This window comes from Notolepis coatsorum (genome assembly GCF_963971535.1).
Source record: "Notolepis coatsorum genome assembly, chromosome: 10".
NCBI classification, from domain to species: Eukaryota; Metazoa; Chordata; class Actinopteri; order Aulopiformes; family Paralepididae; genus Notolepis; species Notolepis coatsorum.
In genome coordinates, this window is record NC_140174.1 from 96,455,251 (window position 1) to 96,481,562 (window position 26,312).

The 26,312-nt window shown below is 44.0% G+C and overlaps 1 protein-coding gene across 1 annotated transcript; it reads right to left on the reverse strand.

The window, feature by feature from the left end:
• mvk (mevalonate kinase) lies at window positions 1-26,122 on the reverse strand. Its single transcript, XM_084323379.1, has 10 exons — window positions 25,735-26,122; window positions 25,384-25,531; window positions 24,568-24,709; window positions 10,344-10,499; window positions 9,585-9,688; window positions 9,394-9,439; window positions 8,489-8,579; window positions 7,941-8,060; window positions 5,006-5,159; window positions 1-2,482 (listed from the first exon to the last, which is right to left on the reverse strand). Exons 1-10 carry the CDS (start codon window positions 25,810-25,812, stop codon window positions 2,331-2,333), a joined length of 1,191 nt encoding a protein of 396 aa, XP_084179505.1. The 5' UTR covers window positions 25,813-26,122; the 3' UTR covers window positions 1-2,330.
• Window positions 26,123-26,312: the final 190 nt, after the last annotated feature.

Below are 26,312 nucleotides of genomic sequence, written 5' to 3' on the forward strand. Positions count from 1 at the left end.
GTGACAAATGTCGTTTATTCAAACACACTCCAAACTACTCAATCTTCCAGACATTATGGGGGGGGGTTGGGGGCAATGGTAGATTCAAAACTCGTAAATCCCAAACTGATTCCTGAATCATAATGTTATGATGAACAGGTACATTTATCTGCAGCGGTTGCAGAATATTGTTGTCACATCTTAGGAGGGATGAGCTGTTCCTGTTAAAACAAATAATTATGGAATTTCAGAGTGTTTGTGGGTGTGTGGGTCAGTGTGTGTGTGTGTGTGTGTATACATGTGTCAGCACAAATGTCACAGGAGGACAGCGTGTGCTGTTGATCCACATTAGAGTAGAGGTAATCCTGAGGCGCCAGAGAGAGACAACTGAACCCCAACGTCGCCCCAATCCCCTCTATTAGCAAAACACAATCACAGACCCAGTGCGTTCACAGAGCATGTGTACTAATTCCCAACGAGATCTGGCTCAATTAATTAAAAGTATATATATTTTTTTTTAACACGTTTACCCCGAAGTCCGTTGTCAAAAAAAATACACAGAAAACGCGTAAATTTAGTGTAATTCTATATTTCAAAGCTTTTATGAAAAATAAAAGGGTTAGGATATTATACACTATACAGCATGCAGTTGATTAGAAGCAGCTACCATCACCTGCTGATGAGGTTTATTTAAAAAGTTCCCATGTATTTGTGAAATTATCATTTCCCGGCGTCTGATGCATCCTTTCTCATTGTTTCTGATGCACGCTAACAAAAAGCCCGGTCAAGTTTATTTGCCGCTTTATAGAACTGTCCCCAACCAAAGGAAGTCTTAGTAGACTATTGTTAACGGACTTATCAAATACAGATGAAACCATAAAATAGCTTTTCCCTATAGTATTCTTCTGTTGCAAATTAATTTAATCGTGCAAAATTAATTAAATAATCTTGTTTTTAGGATTTTGTTTTAAAGAGCAATGCTGTATTCAACTGATCAATCAAATTATCAGAAGCCTTTTCATTCCATCCTGCTGTTAAAAAAAATCAATTGTACAATTTTGATGCCATCTACTGGTCAGAGTGCTCTAAGCACACTCCCTTATGTCCAACAAGCAGTATGTCACGTGATCGTTTTAAGACCCGCCTGGCTCCAGACTCATTCCTGCCTAGATGGTCTTTTTAGGTAGGTAGGTAGGTAGGTCTTCTCAAGGTAGCAGGTTTATATGGTTCTGTTTATTCAGTTGGTCTGACATTTGACAGGAGCATAATTAAATGAGATCTGTATTTTTACATTTGAGAACATTTTGAAAAAAAGTCATGGAGACTGTGTACCTAATGCAATTGAATCTTTACTGGTTTCCATGGTAACTACTACCCATGCCTCAGCATTTCAAGACCGGTCTCGAGCGAACACTGGGCAGCTGAGAGCATGGCTGAGAGGATGAGGTTTTAAAACCCAAATAGTCAGGAATTATACACTCATGATTACCTAACTTTTTAAAACACTATAGTTTTCATGTTTTGACAATTTTATTCATAGCTACAATGAAAACAAAGACGGCAGCAAATGCCACGAAAACAAACAAGAATGACACAAACGTCAAAGTAGTTGTGCTCTTGTGATTGGTCGAAGATTGCCAAGGCAAGGCAAGGGTAGGTTGTTACCACGAAAATGAGTAAAGATTGCGATATAAAACCCTTTCTCAAAGATTAAGTTAAAACATTTACCTGTATTGGTTGTAACAGTATAAGAAATAAATGATCTATACCCCCGTCAAAGATTATGAACCTACACAATACGGTTTGGCTGTAATAGTTTTGATCTTCAATGGAGGAAAATCACAGGTGAAACCTCACTCCCCAGGTCCATACTATCATTTATCTTCTTTCAGAGGGATTATATAGTGATGACATTATATCATGATATATCACAGTAAACAAATCGGTTGTTGAAAATAATAAGCAAATATAAAAATGTCTCACAAATTTTGATTTGTAGGGATTTTAGATAGTATTATTTACAGTAGGCAACACCCAGTTCTTTATCAATGAACTTTATAATAAAGTAAAGTCAGAATGTCTTCAAAAATGTCTATTCATAATTATTTGGAACTTCTTCCAAAACAAACCTCATCAAATTAGATTACGTAGATGATTTTTGTCCTCTGTAATTAGGACATATAGCAAACAGATATGGCATTATAGAACCAAAGCACCATTCAGCTGCGAGGCTGAGCGCGGACGACGTGTCACGAGAGCCATTCCGGCTCCCTGCGAATCCCGGTCAGGTTGATGGAGACGACGGGGACAGCCACTTGTCCTCTTGTACAGCCGTGGCCGTCGGCTGGGACTCAGTAACGGTTCAGAACCTCCAGAACCTCCCCCTTCACTGAGAAAGGAGAGTGCTGCTCCACGCCAGGGCCCCCGATACTCGTCTCCCAGCAGTCAAAGCCACAGTCTCTCAAGTCCTGTATTGTGCCCTGGACAACTACACAGTCCGTCTCTGATGTTTCAATGGAGGAAGAAAAAAAGAAAAAAGAAAAGAAAAAGGATATCAGGTCAAGCTTCTGTTCAACTGAACATGCACGTGAAAAGGAAAAGTGCCTATTGCTCATGGCTACAACCTAATAGGACTTGCTACATCTGTAATGGCGTATATAAAAAAATCACACTGCTGTGCAAAAAGGACTATAGAAGCTCTGCAGTGGCCGCTTTTGGAGGAGGACTGCTGTGAGGAGTGAACCATGAACACCCTCCAGCTACCCGGCAGAAGGGTACCGGCACTCTCCAAGGAGGCCACAACTGGAAGCAAACAACGAGCTCCTGAGTCAGCGATGCTGCGCGCGTATAAATATATATGGAGTCAGCGATGAATGCCTTCCCACTAAAGGACCGGTTGTCTCCTGCTGTGTAATAACGAGGTAGTGCAGGGGGGGTTACGGAGAGAAGGGAGGGGTTACGGTTTACGGAGAGAATGGAGGGCGCCCGGAGAGAAGAAAGGGCCTAGCGGTTGACCTGGACGGGTGAGACACACCAAGTACACAACAGAGTTAGCGTTAATCATGAATCAAATGAGAATCAACAAACACCGGATGAGAGGGTAGCTTTTAACAAGGCGGCCCGCAGCAGGCGAGTAACTTCGCTTTGTGCTTCGCTCGCTCGCTCGAATCAAAGTGTTTTAGCTCCTGGGAACGTTTGAAAAAGGACAGACACTGGAGGATCTCTTTTGAAAAGAGCTGCAAACCACAAAGAAGCAAGTCAACATCATTTGGGGCTATATTTAGGGGATTTTAAACATTAAAAATGCAATGCGTGGATGGCTGCAGGCATAAAAGTAAACATAAAATTCTCCGCCTGGTTGTTTTGTCAAAGAGAAGGATCACCAGTATTCTCCTCGCCACTAGCACGGTACCCCGGGCACTAAAGGCACCTCCCTGTGCAGACTTCTCATCATAACCTGCCAATCAAATGTGTTTTTCCAGAAAGGAAAAGTGAGGGGCTATTTGAGACGAAACGTAACATCTGTGGAAGTGGAAGAGTCATTTTAGCTCACTTGTGTCATCATTATCAAATCAAACTCAGATTTCCAGAGGATTTCCTTGAGGGTATAATTTCGTCTAATTAGTGTAATTTCTCAAGATATGTATCATCTTCATTTGGCCATAATAGAGGCCTATCCAGCATAGGGAGTGAATACGGTGACTGTGGATAGTGATTCCTGACATCAGTGTAGGGAAGGAACTTTTAAAATGTTTGGTGAAATTCTGAAGCAATTTCTTAGTTTAGGTCACAGTTATCCTCTCCCTTCCCCCTTTTATTGTAAAGCGCCTTGGGTACGTGAAAGGTGCTATATAAATTCAAGCCATTGTAGAGTGCGATAATCGTCTAACTAGGTATGCAAATTAACACACAATCTACTCTAATGCTCAGTGCAACAGAGAATGAAAGTCATGCCACTAAATTACTTTCCCATTGTACGATTTGAGAGATAATTCTATGATTTCAACTCAAAAAGATGCAGAAGGACATGGAAGCAGAGTTTTGCCTACAGGACGACGCTGTCTGTAATGTTGCAGATGTTTCATGGAAGCAGAGTTTTGCCTACAGGACGACGCTGTCTGTAATGTTGCTGATGTTTCATGGCAGCAGAGTTTTGCCTACAGGACGACGCTGTCTGTAATGTTGCTGATGTTTCATGGAAGCAGAGTTTTGCCTACAGGACGACGCTGTCTGTAATGTTGCAGATGTTTCATGGAAGCAGAGTTTTGCCTACAGGACGACGCTGTCTGTAATGTTGCAGATGTTTCATGGAAGCAGAGTTTTGCCTACAGGACGACGCCATCTGTAATGTTGCTGATGTTTCATGGAAGCAGAGTTTTGCCTACAGGACGACGCTGTCTGTAATGTTGCAGATGTTTCATGGAAGCAGAGTTTTGCCTACAGGACGACGCCGTCTGTAATGTTGCAGATGTTTCATGGAAGCAGAGTTTTGCCTACAGGACGACGCCGTCTGTAATGTTGCTGATGGGATGTTGTCATATGGCAGATGTTTCATTTGCAAGACAAATCAGACTAGTGTTCTTATGAGTGACTATAATAGCAGGTAAAGATGCCTCATTATCCGCAAATCCAGGGCAGGAATTGATTCACGGGAGCAATTTGGCCATTTGCCCCTGTATATTTCCTAAAACTGCCTGTCTGACATCTAAAAAAAAACTACTGTCTGATGACAGTTATTGTTATTTGTGTATTGTTATTCTGTATATTGTTGTTATTTTGTATATTTTACAGGATTGTAACATTGACTTATCGTATAGTATTTAATGTTTCTGTATAGTATTTTATGTTTCTCTTTTATTAATTGTGTGATTTTATTACTGCACCTTAAGTTTGAGTCCAAAATCTTGTTGTAGGCAAATATAATGACAATAAAGTACAATCTAATCCAATCTAAAATACACAGTGATAACAACATATAGAGGGGATATTACCAAATTGAAAAAGAGAATAAAAGGGCCAACTATACCAGGTCTTAGAAGGGTTATGCCACAGCCTCCTCCACCAGCCCCCGTCAGCTTGCTATGGAGCCCCCTGGCCAAGGTGACCCGGCAGAGTGTGTCCAGGGCGGGATGTCCCACGCCCATCACATTCAGATGGTGCTGGTTGATGTCAATAAGCTCCTGTGGGTGACAGGACACAGACTGCAGTCATTACCTCTGGCTCTGTCAATTGATCCTGAAGATCAATTGCTTAGAAACGAGCTAAGAAACTCAATGGCCCCATGAGTTCAAACCTCTGGGATGACACAGAAAATGTATTCGTATTAACAGATTACATACAAATGTAACAATATAATCAAAACCTTAAAAGGTTTCCCAACATTTACCACAAAAAGATGTTAAAAGGGAATTCCACCCAGGATACATCACACTACTTTGTCCGAAACCTTCTGTATACGTAATACATTTTAAGATATTCCTTAGATATTTGGTTGTAATTATTTGTTTTGTTGTGAATTGTTAGAAAGCTCATTTAAGTATATTATATAACATAATAAGTTGGCGGCTGGGTGGCGCAGCGGACATTGCGCTCGTCACAACGCAAGAGACACCGGGTTCAAATCCGGCTGTCGGCGTTGCCTCCGGCTTGGTCCGGCCGTCATACTGGCTCAATTGGCAGAGTCAGCGAGTGGAAGTCGATGGGTGGTAATCTGGACGTTGTGGACAGCGACTCCTACAGGTCGGTGGGGGGACGCCTGCACAGCAGAGACAGGAAATAGCGGGGGTAGTGTGAGCCTCCCACACGTTACACCTCGCCAATGAGAGTCCACGCTGGCAGGTGAAAAGATGCGACAGGCTGCCTCCTCGTGTACCGGAGGGGACACGTGATGCAAGGCTTCTATCCTCCCTACGACCGACCTGTGGGGGGCATTATGCGAGCAACGTTCAAGACAGGGGAAACCAAAACAGCCTCCAAAATAATTGGCTGTCCCCTCCCCTCTCTGGACTCCATCTACACCTCACGCACAGTCACCCGCTCTGTTAAAATAGTCAACGACCCCTCTCACCCAGCACACCACTTATTCCAGCACATGCCCTCAGGTCGCTACAGGTCCATCCTAACCAGACACACACGTTTCACAAACAGTTTTTTCCCCACAGCAGTCCGAACACTGAACACCCTGGCCCGCCCCCCTTTGCACAAACGGGCAAGCATCTGTCACCGACCGACACTGTTACCGTGACTGTCCTATATGTATTTATGTATATATGTTTTGACGTTTTTGATGTTTGATGTCTGTTTCATGTTTGATATAACCAGTGCTCAACATCTGTACCGAAAACAATTACCACCAACCATCGTTGTGTGGCATTAAAGTATCTTGTATCTTGTATCTTGTAGGGGAAGGGAGAATTGGAAACAGCGAAAATTGGGATGGGAGAAAAAAATTGAAAATAAGGAGAAAAAAGTGGATAAAACAAAAACAATTATATAACATAATAATTGACAAACTGTCGCTTTTCAACAGTATCCCTCATTAACACTTTCAGTGCCAAAAACGAGTTAAGTCATTTCTGGGCCCATGTCGTTCAGTGCCATAAACAACTTTTTACGTTTCTGGGTAGTTTTTCCTTTTTTTTCCGATATTTTTATTCATTATCCACCCAGGGAGCCTGTTGTTACCATGGGGAATGAGTCTGAGGTCGCCAAAGTGCAATACCGGCCGCATCGAGGTAGACGGCGGTATTGAGCACCCTTGTATCTTGGGCTGTGCGTCGATCTAATGGGTCCGGGTCGTTTTTTTCTTTTTGCTCAAGCTGAGCAGTTATAACGGTCGGATTGAGAAGAATCAAATGCTCCCGACGCATGATGTGTGGTGGATTATGTTGGCTCCACGATGGACATCAATACTTGGAATCGCGATCAGATAATTGGAATATTCTTTTTTGGATACATCATGGTCAAGGTAAGGGCTATATGATATCAATCTTGCGTTGATCCAAGCATGTCTTCATAGCGACCCGAACGTGTGTCTGTAACATTAGTCCACAATGTATGCCGTTGGTGGCGATCAAAGCATCAAAAAACGATATAGATTTGATTTGATAATAATAGCGGGTCCAGGCAAGAAACGACAACAGTTATAGTATAATACGGCTATAAGGCTATTCCTCAGCATTTCAGGAATTACCCCAAAGCGATCTAAAAACATACTTATATTCACCACGGTATAATACGCGAATGTATGCATTATCTCTTTTTTGCATCTTGACCGGAAGAAAGTCACTGGCAAATGACCATAGTATTGTATTCATAGCTATAATATAGAATATAGTTACAGCTCTACAAACAAGGTGACGGATCCCTATCTATCTAGCGTTGGCCTTGCTACAGAGGGCCGCGTCTAATGGCTGGCACTGAAAGTGTTAAGGTTTTGGACCATGTTTATGTTTGCTTTGCATTGAGCTCTAAGCAGCACGAGTAGTGTCCTCTCTGCATGACACCGCTTGGTGGACATTTCACACACCGTATTATCTGATTTGATCTTTATTTATCTCGAACATTAACCATAAACATTTTTTTTTAAATAATAATAATATAAAATACAAATAAAATACAATAATCAGCATAGCTCAAGACAATAGTTTTGTTCGAGAAGGGACAGAATGAAGCAAAGCTTATCTGGTCCTGCCCCTAAACGTCTAAAGACGTGTTGTGTTAATTCATGGTTAAAAGACAGTAGAGGTTGAGCACTTTCATATTAAATATCACGTTCACACTCCAAGTGATTTGAGATCAACTTTACAACTGCAAATACACAAGCGGTTCAGAAAATAATTCAAACCAGAAGTCTTGTGGTTCTTCTGTGAAAAGCTTCAATTGTATATCGGTGCTGGGTTTCGCCTACAAACACACCGTACCCGTTTATGATGCGTGAAAGGGAGTTTGTGTTGCAATACCTCTAGAACATTGTAGTGCTCCCCTGTGATGGGTTGGCTGGTCATGTCTGAGAGTGTTCTCTCGCAGGTGCAGGAAACTGCATCCACCGACTCAAGCACAGGGTTGATTATAGAGGGGAACTATGGGAGAAGTTGGGAATGGGGAAAAAAGGCATACAGGATATTAACAATACCCAAGAAGGGATGGAAAGAGAGAGGGAGAGAGATACTTATTAATGCACAGTGTAACAAATCACTACTATAAAATATACAAATGTGGAATAGAAAGAGACAGGTTTGACTGAAACTTGGCTCTATCCTGAGCATTAAGTTTGCCACAACACCACCTTGATCTGTCTGTGTCTCGAGGCGGATAGGCACACACCTGCTGGTGCGTTGCCAAGGCGACAGCACGCAGGGGTGCTGCCGGAGAGAGCTTAATTTCAATGTTTTATGTAGGCACTCAACTTCGGGCCGCTCGAGTGTCTTTGCTGTGCAAAAGTGATGTTGATTACATTAATTACAGGGCTGGGAAGGCAGCCACGGGGGAGGAAGGAACCGCTCAGTACCTTGTTCATTTTGTCCTTCACTCCGGCAACAAGTATCTTTGTGCTGCGTGGTACTTTAGTGTTAGTGAGGAGAATCCTTAACAAAGGCACCCTGGGGGAAAGAATTAATACAAATCAGATTAGTGAATTCATAGTGGAGCACTGTTTGTTCAGGTGCCGCTTTGCTAATATGCAAAACAATGAGTCTGATCCAGACGCCGCTGTAATTATCAAGGTAAAAATCTAAATGTAAGAAACTTTGTTTGAAGTTGAGCAAACCGAAAGCAGACAGGGTCTTGAAACCAAATGTTTCAAGCCACACCACAACATGCAAGCAAAGGGGTCACAGTACATACTGTATTTCCAACACAAAACCATCGTCCTCCAGCACTTCTGCAATTCTGCAATCACTTGGTACTATTTTGTTTCTTAGAAAAAGCCGGTGTATTACAACTGATGCTGGAGCCGTTTCACAGGTAATGCAGCTGTTAAAAAATGCTGGAGGACGATGACCGTGTTAGAAATAGGTAACCCTCTCACCTGCGTGTTGTGGTGTGAATTAAAACCTTTAGGTTTCAAGACCCTGTTTCTCCCATCAGCTGCCTGTCTAAAGCTTCCAGGTTCACTCAGAACCCAGCCAGAACTCTGACCATGGGTCTCAGTAAGTAGCTAATAGCTTTGCCACCACTACACTACTGACTATGTCATTATAACTAAATGTCCAAAAATCCGAACTATCCCTTTAAGTGTGTTCATCACTTGAATTGACCCGTCTCAAACGCCACCCTTTTTTCTTGATCCTCCAATCGCAACTGTTGCTTCCCCCAAAGTTTGTGCAAGGGAAGCAACAGTTGTGATTGGAGGATCAAGAAAAGAGGGCAGGGCTTGACATAGGTCAATTGCAACTATATGATAAACTTACATACCTGCTCAATGGTATTATCTTCCCAGACAAGAATCTCAGTATGCCACCTATATGGAGGGAGGTCAAAGTCATGAAATAGATCAACAACTTATATAAACACACACACAATAAAATGTGTGTCGAAATCCTTTGAATAGTCTAAGGTTCTTGCTTCGGAAGTATGCAGTGTGTGTAAAAGGTTTCAGGTCTTACCCCATGTCCCTACAGCGTTGTCAACCCCTGAGGGATTACCATGGATGATCATCTCCCCTTGGAACGCCCAGCTGTTGATTAGCTCCATCTCCTCCTGAGTCCACCTAGGATTACAGTTAAAGGGGTTAAAGAGTCACAGTTAAAGAGGCACATCACCAAAACACAACACTGATCTATTTGCCAGATAATCTCACACACACACACCTAAATACTCGAAACAGTTTTGCACACATTAATTTAGTTAGTAGTTAGTTATTGAGAGTAAATGAGTTTGAATGTGTCCTTCAGTGATGTCCTCAAGAACATTGAATCCCTGTATTGTGGTAATTACAGCCTAATTAAATGTTAAGGTAGCAGTCCTTATAAGACTAGGTTAAACCGTTTAGAGCTTTGGGAAATGTCTGAGATTATCAGCTAAATAAATCAGCATAGTTTTTTGGTGAAGTGCCCCTTTAAACAAGACTAGTCGGGGACATTTGCTATTGTAGGCCAGCCCTCCGGGGTCTGGCAAAAATAGGTAGCTCACATAGGGACCTACAGACCCTTTGTGACCTATTATCTACCGTACTAACTCACCAAGCCACAACCGAAACACCTTGAACCGTGAGGGTCATATCTGACAAGCAAGCTCATAACTTATTCTGTACATGCACCATGGAGGTCAATGCAAACTGCCCCCCCCCCCCCCCCCCCCAGACACATACACACACACACACATACGATGAGATAGAGAGTGGTTCTTCTCTCGCATGGCATTACCTGGCAGAGTGGTCTCCTTCTCTGAGAGGGGTGGGGATGGCTCCGCTGGCAGAGAGCATGGCTGCAGCCAGGCACACGGAGAGGGCGGCACTCGACCCCAGGCCTGCTCCGGTGGGCAGCTCGGACCACACCGTCAATGTCAGGCTGGGCAGATCACTTAGACAAACCAAGCAGTTTATTGTGAATTTATTTTCCATGTGTGTGTGTGTGTGTGTGTGTGTGTGTGTAAGATACAGATTGAGTCTTACAGTACATGTGTAAGACAGATTCGGCAAACGATAAAATTAACGGTAGAGTTTGCACCTGCCCATAAGAATTTGCACCTGCATAGCTAAATGTAAATACAACGACTACAATGTATGTTACAATAGGGATGCTCGATATTGGCTTTTTTACCGATACCGATATTCCGATATTGTCCAACTCTTAATTTCCGATACCGATATCAACCGATATCAACCGATACCGATATATGCAGGGTTTCCCACCCCAAAAAACGGAATAATTTCAGGTAACTAATAATTTCACTCGATATATATATAACAAATATTGTTATTGTTTTTTTCTTTTTTTAAACCGATACCGATATTTTCCGATATCACATTTTACTGCCGATATCGGCCGATAATATTGGTCGGCCGATAATATCGGACATCCCTAGTTACAATGTATGTAAACTTTATTAAGTACCGTAGCTTCTATCCCCAGGCCATCAGGATGCTCAATGACTCTATGCAACACTAACCCATCCATTCTACATTCATTGCAAATCCACATGCACACTCACTTTCAAACACTCACCTTTAATTAACTCATTGACCGCCACGCTTAAGTGCGCGAGAGGGCGCTAGAGCGCCACTGCTTTAATCAATGGGAGGACTGGGAGATTTGCGAGTGCTTAAAATATATCTTAAATTATGGCTATGGGTCTAATACACTCGTCGATTATCAGTGAGTTGCTTGCAGTCAACATGTACAAAATGGATCGTTTTTTCATCGGTACATTTCCGTTTTATACCATTTTGAATAAGAGTATAGTTTGTGATTTCTAGTCATTCCAGAGAAAGACACGATAATAGTCCTTTAGTGGAATACACAAAACACGTCGTAATTTTTCGGCTGATTATCGAATCTTCCTGAAATCAACGCTAGATCATCATTATTGTCCTTCCTCGTGCATACATGAAATGGCCCTCGTAGCGCGGAGGTCCGTGCCACGTTAAACAGCATTGCATATGCTGCATAGAAATAATCCAATTATCTGATCGCCATTTGAAGTACTGGGCGCGGAGGTCCATGCCACGTTCAACAGCATTGCATATGAGGGGGGGGGGGGGGGGGGGGGGGGGCAGCCTCGCAGATGTATCGTTGAAATCAGGTTACCTCGCCTGATTATTTAAAACACGCCCCCACGGCTTGGATCGTGCAATACCAGCCGGAAGGCGTAGGGGGCGGTATTTGCCCTTTTGCGAGCTCAGACTCATTCCCAACGATAACATCAGGCTGGATGGATGAAAATGTAACGACCAAAACCCGACTATACTCGTGATTGGCGCTCAAGCGATGGCGAGTGAATTGGCGCATTCACTTTACACACTTTTTAACACAACACCATATTTGATCAATTGTATCTATTTATTGCTCAAAGATTTGCACTACATCTCTACCTCATTATTTGCATTTTGTACTTTAGTTTTGTATATTTTGTAGTGTTTGGTCTTTATTCTTTTAACTCTTTTTTTTTACTGTATGAAGCACAATCCTTACATGTACCTTATATGCAACAAATAAAACAAAACTTGAAACTTATTTTAAAAAGGGGCTTTCCTCCATTACAACCCCCAGGTCTATGGGGATTTTTAGAACATTAAAAACTTTTTTTTTTTTTATTAAAAAAAAATCATCAATCCTTTTAATTTGGAACAGCAACGAGCACGTGTATATATGCAGCATGGGGGGCGTGAGCCACGGAGACTCAGCTCAGCTGTCAATACGTCTGTCAGGCAGGCTGCTTTTGGACAGACAGGAGGATACTCCGAAAGGGACAAACACATCCAGACTTGTTAAAGGCTGCAGTGGGGCCCGGTGCCAGACTCTCATTAGTGACCGTCCTGTCAGAACCCATCACACCTCTCAGACACGCCAACACCGTGTCAGGCCTGATTAAGCCGGCCCACCACCACAACCTGCAGCCGTAACGCTCCTCAGCATCCACTCCCAGACGCTGGAGTCTACACCGCTAACATGCACTACTGTCTGCTTCTTTTAACCATCGTCTCTCTTTCTTTTTTTTTTGCCGATTGTTCAGCTTCAGTGAAAAAGGCTACAGTATTGTAAAGTCTTGACCCTGTGTACACGTATGCACATACAGTACTGTAGTACAACATTGTTTCAGATACAGTAGAATATGTTGAAAAAAGAAAAGTAAATAAATAAATTGAATACCTTATTAATACTTTTTATTATTTATAGACAACATAGACTATGCTATGACCACGAGACTTTGCACCAAAGCTATGGAACACCCTGCTCATGGACATTAGGAGGGATAGCTCATTAAATATTTTCAAAAGTAAACTAAAAACCTTCGCCTTATAATGCACTCTGCCACTTAGATTATTGTCTATTTTTATGCCTGCACCTTATGCATTGCTTTTGTTCTGATTATAGTCTACTCATTATCAGTCTGCAATTTATGCATTGCTTTTATTTAGTAAATTCTCTGCTCATTTTATGTAATTTCTCTGTTCATTTTATGTCTATATTTATGCAAATGTTATGCCAGTCTATTTTATGTCCATTATGTCTACATTACTGCTGTGAAGCAATTTGGGCTGCAATTCGTATATGAAAGGTGCTATACAAATAAAGTTTATTATTATTATTATTATTATTATTATTATTATTATTATTATTATTATTATTATTATTATTATTATTATTATTATTATTACCAACAAGATGAGTAGGGTTGGGCATCAAGGATATGGTTCCATATTGGAAACGTTTCCAAAAGTTCGATTCCAAAGGAATTGTTAAGACATTTTTATTCTGATTCTGATGATCGGTTCCTATTAAACTAATTTCACTCGCACCAGCGTGAGTTGAATGGATAGAGCGCTCCATCATGGACCACAAAAGGATTAAACTCAAAAGTGTGACTTTATTTTGTACACATGTTAGTAGTAGTATACATATACATACACACACACATACGTGCAGCTCAATAAATTTGAATATTGTGGAAAAGTCAGTAATTAAATAAAAAAAATATAAAAATCATATATTATAGATTCATCACACACAAAGTGAAATATTTCAAGCCTTTATTTGTTATAATTTTGATAATTATTGCTTACAGCTATAATGAAAACCCAAAATTCAGTAAATTGGAATATTGTTAAAAAGTTCAATATTGTAGACCGTGTCACACTCTAATCAGATCATTAACTGAAAACACCGGCAGAGGTTTCCTGAGCCTTTGAAGTGGCTCAGTCTGGTTCAGAGGGCTACACATGGGGAAGACTGCTGACTTTTCCACGATATTCTAATTCATTGAGCTGCTATATATATATATATATATATATATATATATATATATATGTATTGGGGCGACAGTGGTTCAGGAGGTAGAGCAGTTGGTGTGTGACTGTGTGAGTGAATGGGTAAAATGTGAGGAACAAATTGTAAAGTGCTTTGGATAAAAGCGCTATATAAATGCACCATTTGTATTCTATCTTATCCATTTTTATTGTATCCTATTATTGCTGTTGCAAGGTTGAGAGAGCAAATAAAACTAAGAATTTCACTCTCTGTACTTTAAAAGTATTGTGATGCAAGATTCCAAGACGGATTCCGAAGTACTCTAGCATCGACGTAGGACCAGTTTAAGATGAGGACATTGTTGTCATTGTTGTAGACATTGGGTCTCATTCTCCAATATTTTCCAAAGACTTCTCTTAGGGCAACCATCTTGGAACCGACTGAGACAGAATCTATACGACAAGTTCACTCTAATTCCCCAACGCGTGGGGAAGATGTCTTAAGTGGCTCAAACGATCACAGCTGGTATGCCGGCGATGAGGAATGTCACTATGAATGCGCGTTCCCGTCTGCATCTATGCCTTCTACAACGCCGCTCGGTTTCCGGGTTCCTCTGATTGGCCACGACGCCCACGTGACCCTACGCTAGCACGCCCCCTTATCGCCGGCAGTTCTCGGTGCGGGCTCGCTCTGAGGGAAGGAGGCCGGTCATATTAATTTCTACATTTTATACATAATATCCCAGCGTTTCAACCAGCTGCACATTATACTCACATTATGTGCTGATTAGAAGAAAATAATTGACGCATATTGGTCAGGAAATGCCAAAAGCTAACGTTATAAAATACCCCGACATTGGGTAGAAATGTAGCGGGTTAGGGTGACCTATTGACGGGTGAGATGCGGGGGGGGGGGGGGGGGGGGGGGCTGCCTCGCGCTGACGCTGCCCGCCTCGAGGTGCACACAAGCGGCCGCGCGTCTCACATCACCAGCCACACCTGAACGAATCTATCCCCCCCAAATCGGCAGCCCCTCTCGGCTAGAGACATTCGCCCTATATTGTGCCATGCAGTGCATGTGTGCACTACCTACTATCTGTTGATACAATTATATATAAAACGATATATTGTATATAATATATTTTAGGCAGTTTCGTGGCATGAATTGCATTTCGCTGTAGACCACAGCAGCTGGTGATAGAAATATAGGCTATATTTCTATCACCAGCTGCTGCGGTCTACAGCGAAATACAGCGAAATGCAATTCATGCCACGAAACTGCCTAAAATATATTATATACAAAATATCGTTTTATATATAATTGTATCAACAGATAGTAGGTAGTGCACACATCAGTCTGATCAATATATCAACCCATACTAAATAAAGCCGTTACTGACGATCAAGGAATTATAAACGACACCCCCCCCCCCCCTTTCCTTCACGCATGATGAAGCATAATGTATACCGATCATATACATTTGAATTTTTTAATATAGCGTGTATAGGAAAGAAACGCCAATCGATAATCCATCATATGAGTCAGGGCCTATAACGTTAGGTTATGACTATAACCAAGTTCTGTTAGTATAGCGACGCTCGGCATCGCTCTCTGCACTATCTCGCATATGTGCACGCGCACTGAATAAAGACCACAAATGTACCTTTAATCCCAATATTCGTCTGACCACACCCCTATCAGCTTACCCATATAAGCAGGGGTGGGGCCACCCACTCGCCTCCTTCCCAAGCTTTCGCCACAAGGCGAGGTCAAAGGCTGCAGCGGCGTCGGATGCCGAGCGTCGCTATACTAACAGAACTTGGTTATAGTCATAACCTAACGTTCTGTTCCGTATACGCTCTCGCTCGGCATCGCTCTCTGCACAAGGGAGGCCGAGCGAGAGCCAACGGCCGACAAATACACCCCGCTGACAGCCCCCCACAACCATCAGAACAGGGAGGGCCGAGCCCCCCCGACCCACCCTAATGGAGGGCACCCCCCCTATTAGGGGCTTCACGGGAGGGCGACGGACCCGACCGTGCGAAGAGGCACTCAAGCAACTCAACGCACAGGGTGAGCAGACCGTGGCTTGACCCCACGACTACACACACGCACAACCCGCATGCCACCCGGGAACGAACGGAGGAACAACCTCGTTACTGCCCCCAGAATCACGGGGTCAAGGGCAAACCCAACCCCGTGGCAAGGCCGTAGCAGCGGAGCGCGAAGGAAGACCCAGACCCACCAAAAGGACTGGACTCCCTGGAACGGGGGCCCGGAGAAGTCCATGATGCCAGCATCAAGACCCCACCAGGTGGGCACGTAGTGCCCCGCCCCCCACATCGCCAGCGTATTCGGACAAAGGCCCCTCAGCCGAGCGGGCCCCGTCCCCCCAATAGTACACCGCCTGGCACACTGACCCTGCAACAGGCAGTCAGCATGGCCGTAAGCACACAAAAAAGGTTAACCAACGGAAGCAGGCAGCGCACCGGGGAAAAACCAGGCAACAGGCTATTAACCCTAGCCTGGAGACTGCGGACGAGACAGGCGCCAGAGGGGACAGCTGAACACATCCGCCCCGGCGGAAGGAGCGTAAGCTGGCGGTGTTGCATGACCAAGCCTCCATTTAAAAACCCCCACCCAGAGGGGTCGAGGCAGAGAAGGCTGACACGATTGGCAGACGTCATGAACGTGCAGGGGCACCCTCAACCGGTGAACCCGGGAGTTGACACTGCTCCAACACACCAGGGAATCAACCACCTTGGTGTTACCCAATGCGGTGGTTGTTCCTATAACCCCTCAAGAAAAAACTCCAAAACACACCTGCGGGTATACACCGGCTATACCGCAGTACAAGTGTTTCAGTTTTCAAAAAAGGGTTAACCCAGGCCTACGGGTCGACGAAACATTACTTCGGACCGGGCCTGGCGGTACGGGAAGCACAGGGTCACCAGAGGAGGTCAAAAACCACCCCCACAGGCCCCTCTTCGCCATGCGTGAGAGAGGAGCGAAAAAGAATGGAGAACCAGCCCCTAAGCACACCGTACTTGGTATTCCCAGGCGGTCTCCCAACCAAGTACTAACCAGGACCAACCTGTGTAGCGGCCGAGATCCGACGAGATCGAGCGTGTACAGGTCTCCATAGCGCTTAACCCTGTGACACCCGGACGACCTGGCATTTTTCCCCCTGAAAAAAGCCCAAGTCCCTCAGGGTACCAGAACAGCAGATCTGCATCCCCGGCGGACAACGGGTTCAACTGATCCGGACCAGCGTGACCAGAACCAGTCCCGTGCCCTAACCACGCCGACATGCCTACTCCAGGAGAAAGGGCAGATATGCGTGTCGATCTTAACATGAAAAGAAGGCGCCACCCAGACGTTCGGGCGAACCGCGCCTGGTGGCCCACCCCAAGGGCGTGAGACCCCTCTACATATGTTCAGATCCATTCCGTCATCATCCCCCAGACATGAACGAGAATCCGTCGAAAAACCAACCCAGGTCGTGGGATTTGGTCGTCGGAAGAGGAAAAACCCCCATCTCAGTTGCTTTATAAAAACGCCGTTTCAACCACAAGCAACCAAGGCGTGCCAGTCAGTCGCCTGTTTACAGCGAGCTAGCACTATACGTGCGTCGGGACACACCCCCATCAATGAACAGGCTATTTAGACCCGTCATTGAATCCCCAAGGCGCCCAGGGGAACGACAAGAGGGGTGTGACACTTCCTAACTCCAACACTTTTTGAATAGAAAAGAAGGAAGCATCAACAGTATGTATCCCAGTCTACACAGCCAGGGGTAAAAATTGTTCACATTTTTACATCCCACCACCCTCCCATAGGAAGGAGACGGGGATCCCCAGAGAGACTTCCCACGCGAGCTGTACAGATTGAAAAGAATATATTGCACCTTGAGCCATGTAAAAAATTGGTTTTAGGGCTCTCCGGGGAAGAGGCACTGAACCCATACACACTCAATAATCGAATCGAATCGAATACATATACAATAGAATAGGACACCTTCTAGAGGGTCCACTCACTTTGACAATCTGAGGAGGAAGGCTCTGTACTCTGATGGAGGCTCCCTCACATGGAAGAAGGAGTCCGAACTCACAGAAGGCCCGAAATAGGCGCTTGGTGAGGAGGAGCCCTGACCACCCCCCTGAAACAGATCCATCACATGGACCTGAACAGCACACGGAAGTCCTACCAACAGAGACGCGCACGGTGACGTACTCTATGGCGGGGGAATTCCTGCGGTGCACACGCCCAATATACCAGGCCGTGGGACCAGGAAACTCCCTCCCCCCCCCCCCGTAACGTGCCGAACCGCCACGTGACGGGAACCTTGAAGGACAGGGGGTGTACCCCTGACCGACAGAAACAAGGAGGAGAGGAAAGGTTACCAGTTCACCCCTTTACGACCCCACACCCATGATACGATGTAATGACAAAAAGAGAATATGACAGTCATAGTCAGCTCTATGAAGCGTTTGACAGCTCCACACAGCGCATGAGCTAACCTGCTATCTGATTTTTACTAAGGAAAAAACACAGAATAGAGAGGGCTCTAAGAGCCCCGGTCCAACATACACATGTGCTTCTGTGGCCAGTCCAACCCAGTTGTAGGTCACATGACACACACAACCCATCATCACCTACAAAAAATGGCAAAAACACTCTACAGAGGAACGCCGTTTTTCATAATGAGAGAATACATAATTCTCGATTAGTATCGGCCACAGGCCTTGCTAAGCACACACGACAGCGACCAAACAATCTTTTCTTGTAGGAAAATAAAGTTTCTCCAGCAGTTTTAGCACAACCTCAGCAATCAAGCTAAGGGTTACATCGCATACCTACCACACAAAAGACACAATTTAGTGCACAACATGTCTGATAGGAGGATGAAAAAGTCCCCAGGGAACCGGGGGGAAACACAATCCTCCTATTTTACCCTTAATACGGCCAGTTAAAACAGGAAAACCTGTTAATATGCGAACACACTGTTCATTGTCATCACAGGCTGAGAAAAGAACATTCTTTTACTCACTTGTCACTAAACATAGCTTCATAGGTTAGTTACCTTAGTTGTGAGTACACTGTACATATAAACACCATGATGTTTCTCACACAACAACCAGATCATTTTCACATCTGTAACAACAACCCGATTTGCACGGAGAAGCTAACTGCCAGTGACAAAACCAGTTCACACATAACTCGCGTCGTATCCTAAATGCATTGCAGCAACACACGTTTTGGGAAAACATCGTTATTCACAAAACATTTAGAAAAGTAAAACCAGAAGACGTGTTATAAGGTCTGGTCAAACCTTGTCCTACCCGGAACGTAGATCAGCGAAGTGCAGTCAAGATACCGTAGGAACACAGCCGCTCCTGTGTTGTTCGAACTGGGCAGCGTCGCCGCTCCAACCCGCACTACAGTCCTCTTTGTTGACGCAATCCCCGTCCAGGCTCAGGGCAGGGTCGACGAACATCCCCTGTCAAGGATGACGTCGTAGTCAAGAGTGTAAAACATGTTATCATCAAAGCACGTTCAACAGAGTAGCATTAAGCTAACGGCCGCTCCAACCGTTCGGGCGGCGTGAATATTAAAGGCAACCAACTTGTGTTCAGCTTTTCGTTCAGCGTTTCTCTGATTGGCCACACGGTCAATCAATCAATCCACTAGCACACGCCCTCGCGCAAAGAGAGACGCGGCAAAAGCGCTGGTCGAACCAGCGGTGTTCTGTTGTGTGACTGTACTAAACACTTCCACCACATGACCGACATTTGACATACAGTACACCTCCTATCTATGTTGGGATTATGTTTGGTCATGACAAAACAATAAAAATCGCTACTGTTAGTAATGCTGCCACCACCCACTTCAATGACAGCTGCTCTTTAAGATATAGTTTATGCATTCGCAAAATATGAGAGCGCGCCGCTGTCATTGAAGGGCTTCCTACAACAGAGCACCGCCGCTGCCAGTGCTGCTGAAGCTGTATCAAGCCGGCGGCGGTGCACGGACGCCGGGGAAAAACCACCGCGTCGCCCCGCTGGCGCTTCAGGCTCAGCAGCCTCCACGGGCGAAATAACATATAACGTTACAGTTCCACACTGATGTACAGTGAGTGTCTAATATGGCTGTCGCGAAGTCATGCCTCTCCCTCTGAAAGCCGATCCACGCTGTCATGTGTTTGATTGATTGATTGATTGAAAACTTTATTAACAGATTGCAGAATGGGTACAATACAGTACAGCTCAATACACACAATTGTTAAGGGGATGCAGACCAGAGAAAGACTTTCGTCTTGTTTCCACCAGGGTCCCCCATTTTCAATTCATCAGGATCAGTGTATCATAGACTACCAGATTCACTTGTGTATAAAAGCCCACACAGTTATGAAATGCGCTGAACTAGAAAGCGTAACGTTATTATGTTTCGTGTTCCATTGATTAACGCCATTACCTGCTGTGCTGTAGGAAGCAGAGGTACAGTAAGTTACAGTAGGTGTAGGTTACATGTTTAATCAAAGCCCATACAATTTTTTAGATGAATGATTGTGGATATAATATAGAAAACACATCATTATGATATTGTCAGAGGGAGAGGCATGACTTCGCGACAGCCATATTAGACACTCACTGTACATCAGTGTGGAACTGTAACGTTATATGTTATTTCGCCCGTGGAGGCTGCTGAGCCTGAAGCGCCAGCGGGGCGACGCGGTGGTTTTTCCCCGGCGTCCGTGCACCGCCGCCGGCTTGATACAGCTTCAGCAGCAGCAGCGGCGGTGCTCTGTTGTAGGAAGCCCTTCAATGACAGCGGCGCGCTCTCATATTTTGCGAATGCATAAACTATATCTTAAAGAGCAGCTGTCATTGAAGTGGGTGGTGGCAGCATTACTAACAGTAGCGATTTTTATTGTTTTGTCATGACCAAACATAATCCCAACATAGATAGGAGGTGTACTGTATGTCCACTGCTACCGCAGCTGAACACAAGTTGGTTGGACTTGGAACAGCAGCCCAACGCGTACACAAGTTGGTTGCCGCGCTGCCGCTCGCTTGCTCCTTGGATTTCATTTGGGACGTGCGCTTGCCTGCGCGTGGGGGCGCGGCCAATCAGAGAAAAGCCGAACACAAGTTGGTTGCCTTTAATATTCACGCGTTCGGGCGCTACTGCCCCTGCTCGCGAGACGCCGAGCTAACGGCGCACGCGACCAGAAGCGAGCTCGCGGCGGCGCGCGAGGAGCTAAAGCTACCCCGCGCCAGGCCTTGGCCTATAGCAGCAAGCTAACGTTACCTAGTGATCACGACATGCTAGCGCCGCAGCTAACAGCTGACTGGCTAACAGTAGGCCCAACCTAAGTAGGCCATGCAGCGATCCCAGCAGGCTAACGCAGCAGCTAACAGCTGACTGGCTAACCGTAAGCTAAGCAGCTATCACCTGAACATGTATACAATGACATAACACTCACCCAGACAGGCCGCCGTTCTGAACCTCTCCTCACTTTTTAAGAGAAAAGAGAAACAAGATGTCAACACTGCTTTACAACGGTGATTTTACCAACACCCGACGGAATCAGCACAATACCAAACTGGCCTGTGTAGCTGACTTGAACATGGATCTGCCGCTATCGCACATCCATGCACATATCTCCTCGTGAAGGAATACTCTCATTTGGATATGAAAGAAGGGGCTTAAACACGGGACAGAGAGATATCCACTCGTCCAGAACACACAGGGATCACCAGTGTTAATGGTCGCGGCCCACTAGTTAAAACTATAATGGTCTTCAGACCAAGGCCTTCTGTCGCCTAGGTGGCTGAACAAAGGACCCTAGCCTGGGGCCGGTTTCCATAAACATTGTCAAGTAGCCCCCTTAGCACTAACAGACAAGTGAAGCCCGCCAGCAACAGTACTCACCCAACCTGAAACCCACCGCTTCAGCGGCGCGTCCAACAGTTCAGCTGTGGCCTGACAGGTTTCACCCCAACAAACACAGCAAGGAACTGCAGTTGAGAAGCATGCAGCGGCGTGCTCCCAATACGAAAACCGGTGGAGGGTTTTTAGAATGATCATCATCTTCCAGACACTCCAGTACGAAGACAATATCGCCGTATCTTCTCGAAAATAGTGAGAGAGAAAATAAAGATATGTCAACGTATCCTTGTTTCCCAAAGCTGCTCCTAATCCTTTCTTCCATCATGGTGTCAAGTGTGGGGATCTACCGAGGCACTTCTTCCTTGTGGTGAAAGCGAGAAGGAGGCGAGTGGGTGGCCCCACCCCTGCTTATATGGGTAAGCTGATAGGGGTGTGGTCAGACGAATATTGGGATTAAAGGTACATTTGTGGTCTTTATTCAGTGCGCATGCACATATGCGAGATAGAGTTATGGTTAATGGTTAATCCTATTAATAGATATGGTTAATCCAGCTGCCCTGTGATCAGATGAATCCATATTATTAATTTTCCGACATCAAATGGGTAATTTTTTTAATCGTACATATATTGTCATATTTATTGAAATCATGATTAATTAATTTATTTCAAGGAGGCCTTGGTCTCTGGTCTGCATCCCCTTAACAATTGTGTGTATTGAGCTGCACTGTATTGTAGCCATTCTGCAATCTGTTAATAAAATGTTCAATCAATCAATCAATCATAAGTGTGCTCCTCAGCACTCGTAAATCCTGCTCTCAGCCACGGCCGAATCCAATCTTAGGGACGTTTGGGGAATCTCTCTACCGGCCCTAATATGTCTCAAATGAGCCTGAGACCAAATTTCTTGTCGTAAATCCGTTGGAGAATGAGACCCATTGTCTGCTTCCCGACTAATTTCTAAAATAAAAATGAGAGAAAGAGAGAGAGCGCATCCGAGGTGAGAGAGAGCAGTGTGGCGTGGTCGAGCGAGGAGAGGGAGCAGCGGTAGAAAGAACAATGTATATAAGAATGAGAGAAATAAAATGGCATTGCTCTTCAGAAAGCAGAAAGGCATATCACTGTTGTATCGTCAGCAAATATCATCAGAGATTGATTGTTAGACCAATCAATCATCCCTGCCAACTCCATTGAAGGGGGTACTTTCTGCAGTGAAAAACGCAGTAATAATAATAATACACTTTATTTGTATAGCACCTTTCATACAGAAATTGCAGCTCAAAGTGCTTCACAACAGAAAAAAGACAGGCATAAAATGAACACATAAAGTGCAGACATATAAAATCAGTTTTTCACATTAGGATCTAACATCCCAACAGGCCACCTTGTTTATAGTTTGATTCAGTTTTAAATATACAATAATAAAAAGAGTACCGGTAAGATAAAATAGACACAGTAAAATAGTGCAATAGTGCAGTGCAATAAAATAGTAGAATAGAATAGATCAAATATATATATATTTTTTTACAGTGCAATAAAATAGTTCTGGATTACTGTTCAACAGTTCAAAGTCGTCTTTACCTTCTCTGTTTGGTATCCACAGTTTAAAACTTGACAGTCTTCCCTCCTGTTGTATACCCACTTTGACCCTTCGAACCTCCCACTCAGGGCAAACCTCCCTCTCAAGGCACAGTTCCCTCTCTCAGGGTGCAGTTCTAGGCCAGGGCCCTCATTTATCAATGGTGCGTACGCACAGATATGTGCGTAACCCGTGCGTACGATCATTTCTAAGCAAAGTGTGGGACTTATCAATTTGAACGTATTGTAGAGCTCCACACAGAACAATGTCAGCCTAACAAAAACAAATTCCACATAGAGAAGCAGCCCCCCCAAAACAAAACTGAAATGAGATTTCCATCCATGCCGACACTCATCTGAAGCGGTGGAGTATCCACTCTGACTTCTGTCTGTCTTTGGATCATGGATCTGCTATTCCTAGATTTGTTCTGGTCTTCCCCGTTTCTCTTTATTCTGTATAGCCTGCTAACCTAGAACCTTTTTGGTGGAAAGGTCCTGGTGAACCATTCTATCTCAAAATAGTTATGATTGGACTCCTGCAATAATAACACAGATGTTCAATGTATTAGTAAGGTAATAATTAAGATTAGTAAGTGTAATTAATTAGTAAGTCAGGTCAATTTAATACTAGTGTAACCGACTCTGAGGATGAGTACATTAGTTGAGGGCATCAAATCAGAAAAAGGTTTCCATCATAACTTAGACTAATTGTTGTGCGTTTATTACCTGTAAAAGCCTGTTCCCATTGATTTTGCTATTGCTACTAGGATATGAACGTATAATATTATGCTCCAGCTGCTGTATCATTTGTAATTGACCTATCTTCAAACCCTGCCCTCTTTCCTTGGTCCTCCAATCACAACTGTTGCTTTCCTGAAAGCAACAAATGGCAAATGGCTGCAATTATATAGCGCTTTTATCCAAAGCGATTTACAATTTGTTCCTCACATTTTACCCATTCACTCACACATTCACACACCGATGGCAGAGGCTACCATGCAAGGTGCCAACCTGCACATCGGGAGCAATTAGGGGTTAAGTGTCTTGCTCAAGGACACTTCGACACGCTGCCCGGGAGGAGCAGGAATTGAACCGGGAACCTCTGGATTACCAGACGACTGCTCTACCTCCTGAGCCACTGTTGTGATTGGAGAATTGGAGGATCAAGAGAAGAGGGGGAGCTTGAGAAAGATCAATTGCCACTCTCTCTTACCTGGATCCAAAAAGGGACAGATAGAGGTACAGGAAGGCTAAGGTGGCCATGCTGGGAGTATCCAGGTAGCCATTGGTTACACCAACAAAGTCACGCAGTCTCCTGACAAGTTCAGCATCCAGCAGTTTTATCTCTTTCTTCACTGTAAAAAAGAAAAGGTCGTTTTAGTTAGTTGCATATATTTTTTTTTACATTTAACTATTACAAAACACACAGTGCATGACTTCTCTTTCAAGAGAAATATCATTCAATTTACGATGTCACATGATGGTCTGGAATAGTTCAAACAACACATGAAGAAATCTTCCAAATCTAGAAAACACAGAAGCAAGATTCTGTGATGTAATCAAGATGTATAAAGTGAATTTGCTCAATGAAATTATAAGGTAGCAGTCCCTATAAGACAAGGCATTGCCATTTCTTATACATCATTTCATGGTGCTGTAATTAACAAAATACAAGGATTCAATGTCCTTGATGACAAAGTAATTTACTCTCAATAACTGTCAAACTAAATGAATGTGTGCAAAAGGGTTTAGAGTTTTGGGATGTGTGTGAGATTATGTGCAAAATAAATCAGCATTGATTTTTGGTGAAGTGCCCCTTTAGCATTACATTGATTGGTGTGATAACACACATTCAAGGGAAATACTAACTCCTCTCTCATTTCTTGTTTATAGGGGACAGTAGTGAATATTCACTAATAGAAACTAAACTGACCTTTTGCATATAGGTGATGGCACATTTCTCTTGTACTACACTATTATGCAAGGGTCCCTAACAGACCCCAGGCCTGCCCTCTCCACCCTATTTTACCACAAGAGTCAGGAAGAAGCAGCTTCAGCTCAGCCAGGTCCCAGCAGAGGAATGTGTCGATGTTTGGAAGGTTGACGCACACTTTACCAGTGGAGCTGGCCCTCAAGCATAGATATGTCCTCAGGTTCAAACTCACAGCCAGAGCCACCTGGTTTGGAGTAAAGAGAGCAATATGATTAGATTTTTTTTTGAACAGTAGGCTAATTACACCAACCCGACTGATATAGGCTAATGAATCTAGCTAAAAATAGATTTGAGTTTTTGTTTTAAAATCACAAAATCTTTAATCTCACACCAGTATAAAGTTGGAGGTGCAGCATCCCACACATTTTCAGTTTTAGGTTGACCCACCTTTCCATGAACAACTGCATGCTCTCCGTGGAGGATAGCCTTTCCCGGTGCAGACACGATGCATTCCTTGACATGCATTTGCTTCAGATGCAGAAAGGGTTGTCCTGAGACCAGGGGGCTGACAAGCTGCTCGCTAGATAACGTGCTTAGATTTGAATTGATAAACTATAAGCTTGAAGTTAATCGCTTTGATAGCCAAAAAGCTAGTATCATCGATGGCTCAACTGCTAAAGTTGGGACTTATACTCGCTTCTCACTATATTTCCAAAGAGGAACGTACGTTAACAATAACCACTTAATTGTATTATCCCAAAATGTATGACGAAATGATAGGGAACATAACTAAATGCCCTCCGAATATGAACTGTCAAAACACAAACCCGCTCGGACGACCGATGGCGCAGTGTGGGTTTGACTGCCAGCATCCAATGAGAGCGCTTGAGCTAGTAGTCCATATATTACACTATCCAATCACGTTCCACCGCTCGCTCTCATTGAGAAGCATCCATCTGCAGATTGGTCTCATCCCATGAAGTCACCGCCTTCATTCGACTACGTACGGCACAAAGGGACAAACT

Excerpts from the sequence above, each read along its gene's own strand:
- mvk (XM_084323379.1), bottom strand. The coding sequence starts at position 25,812 with ATGCATGTCAAGGAATGCATCGTGTCTGCACCGGGAAAGGCTATCCTC. Across the intron at positions 9,440-9,584 it reads CAACGCTGTAGGGACATGGG|GTGGCATACTGAGATTCTTG; the intron begins GTAAGACCTGAA and ends CCCTCCATATAG. Across the intron at positions 5,160-7,940 it reads AGCACTACAATGTTCTAGAG|GAGCTTATTGACATCAACCA; the intron begins GTATTGCAACAC and ends TGTCACCCACAG.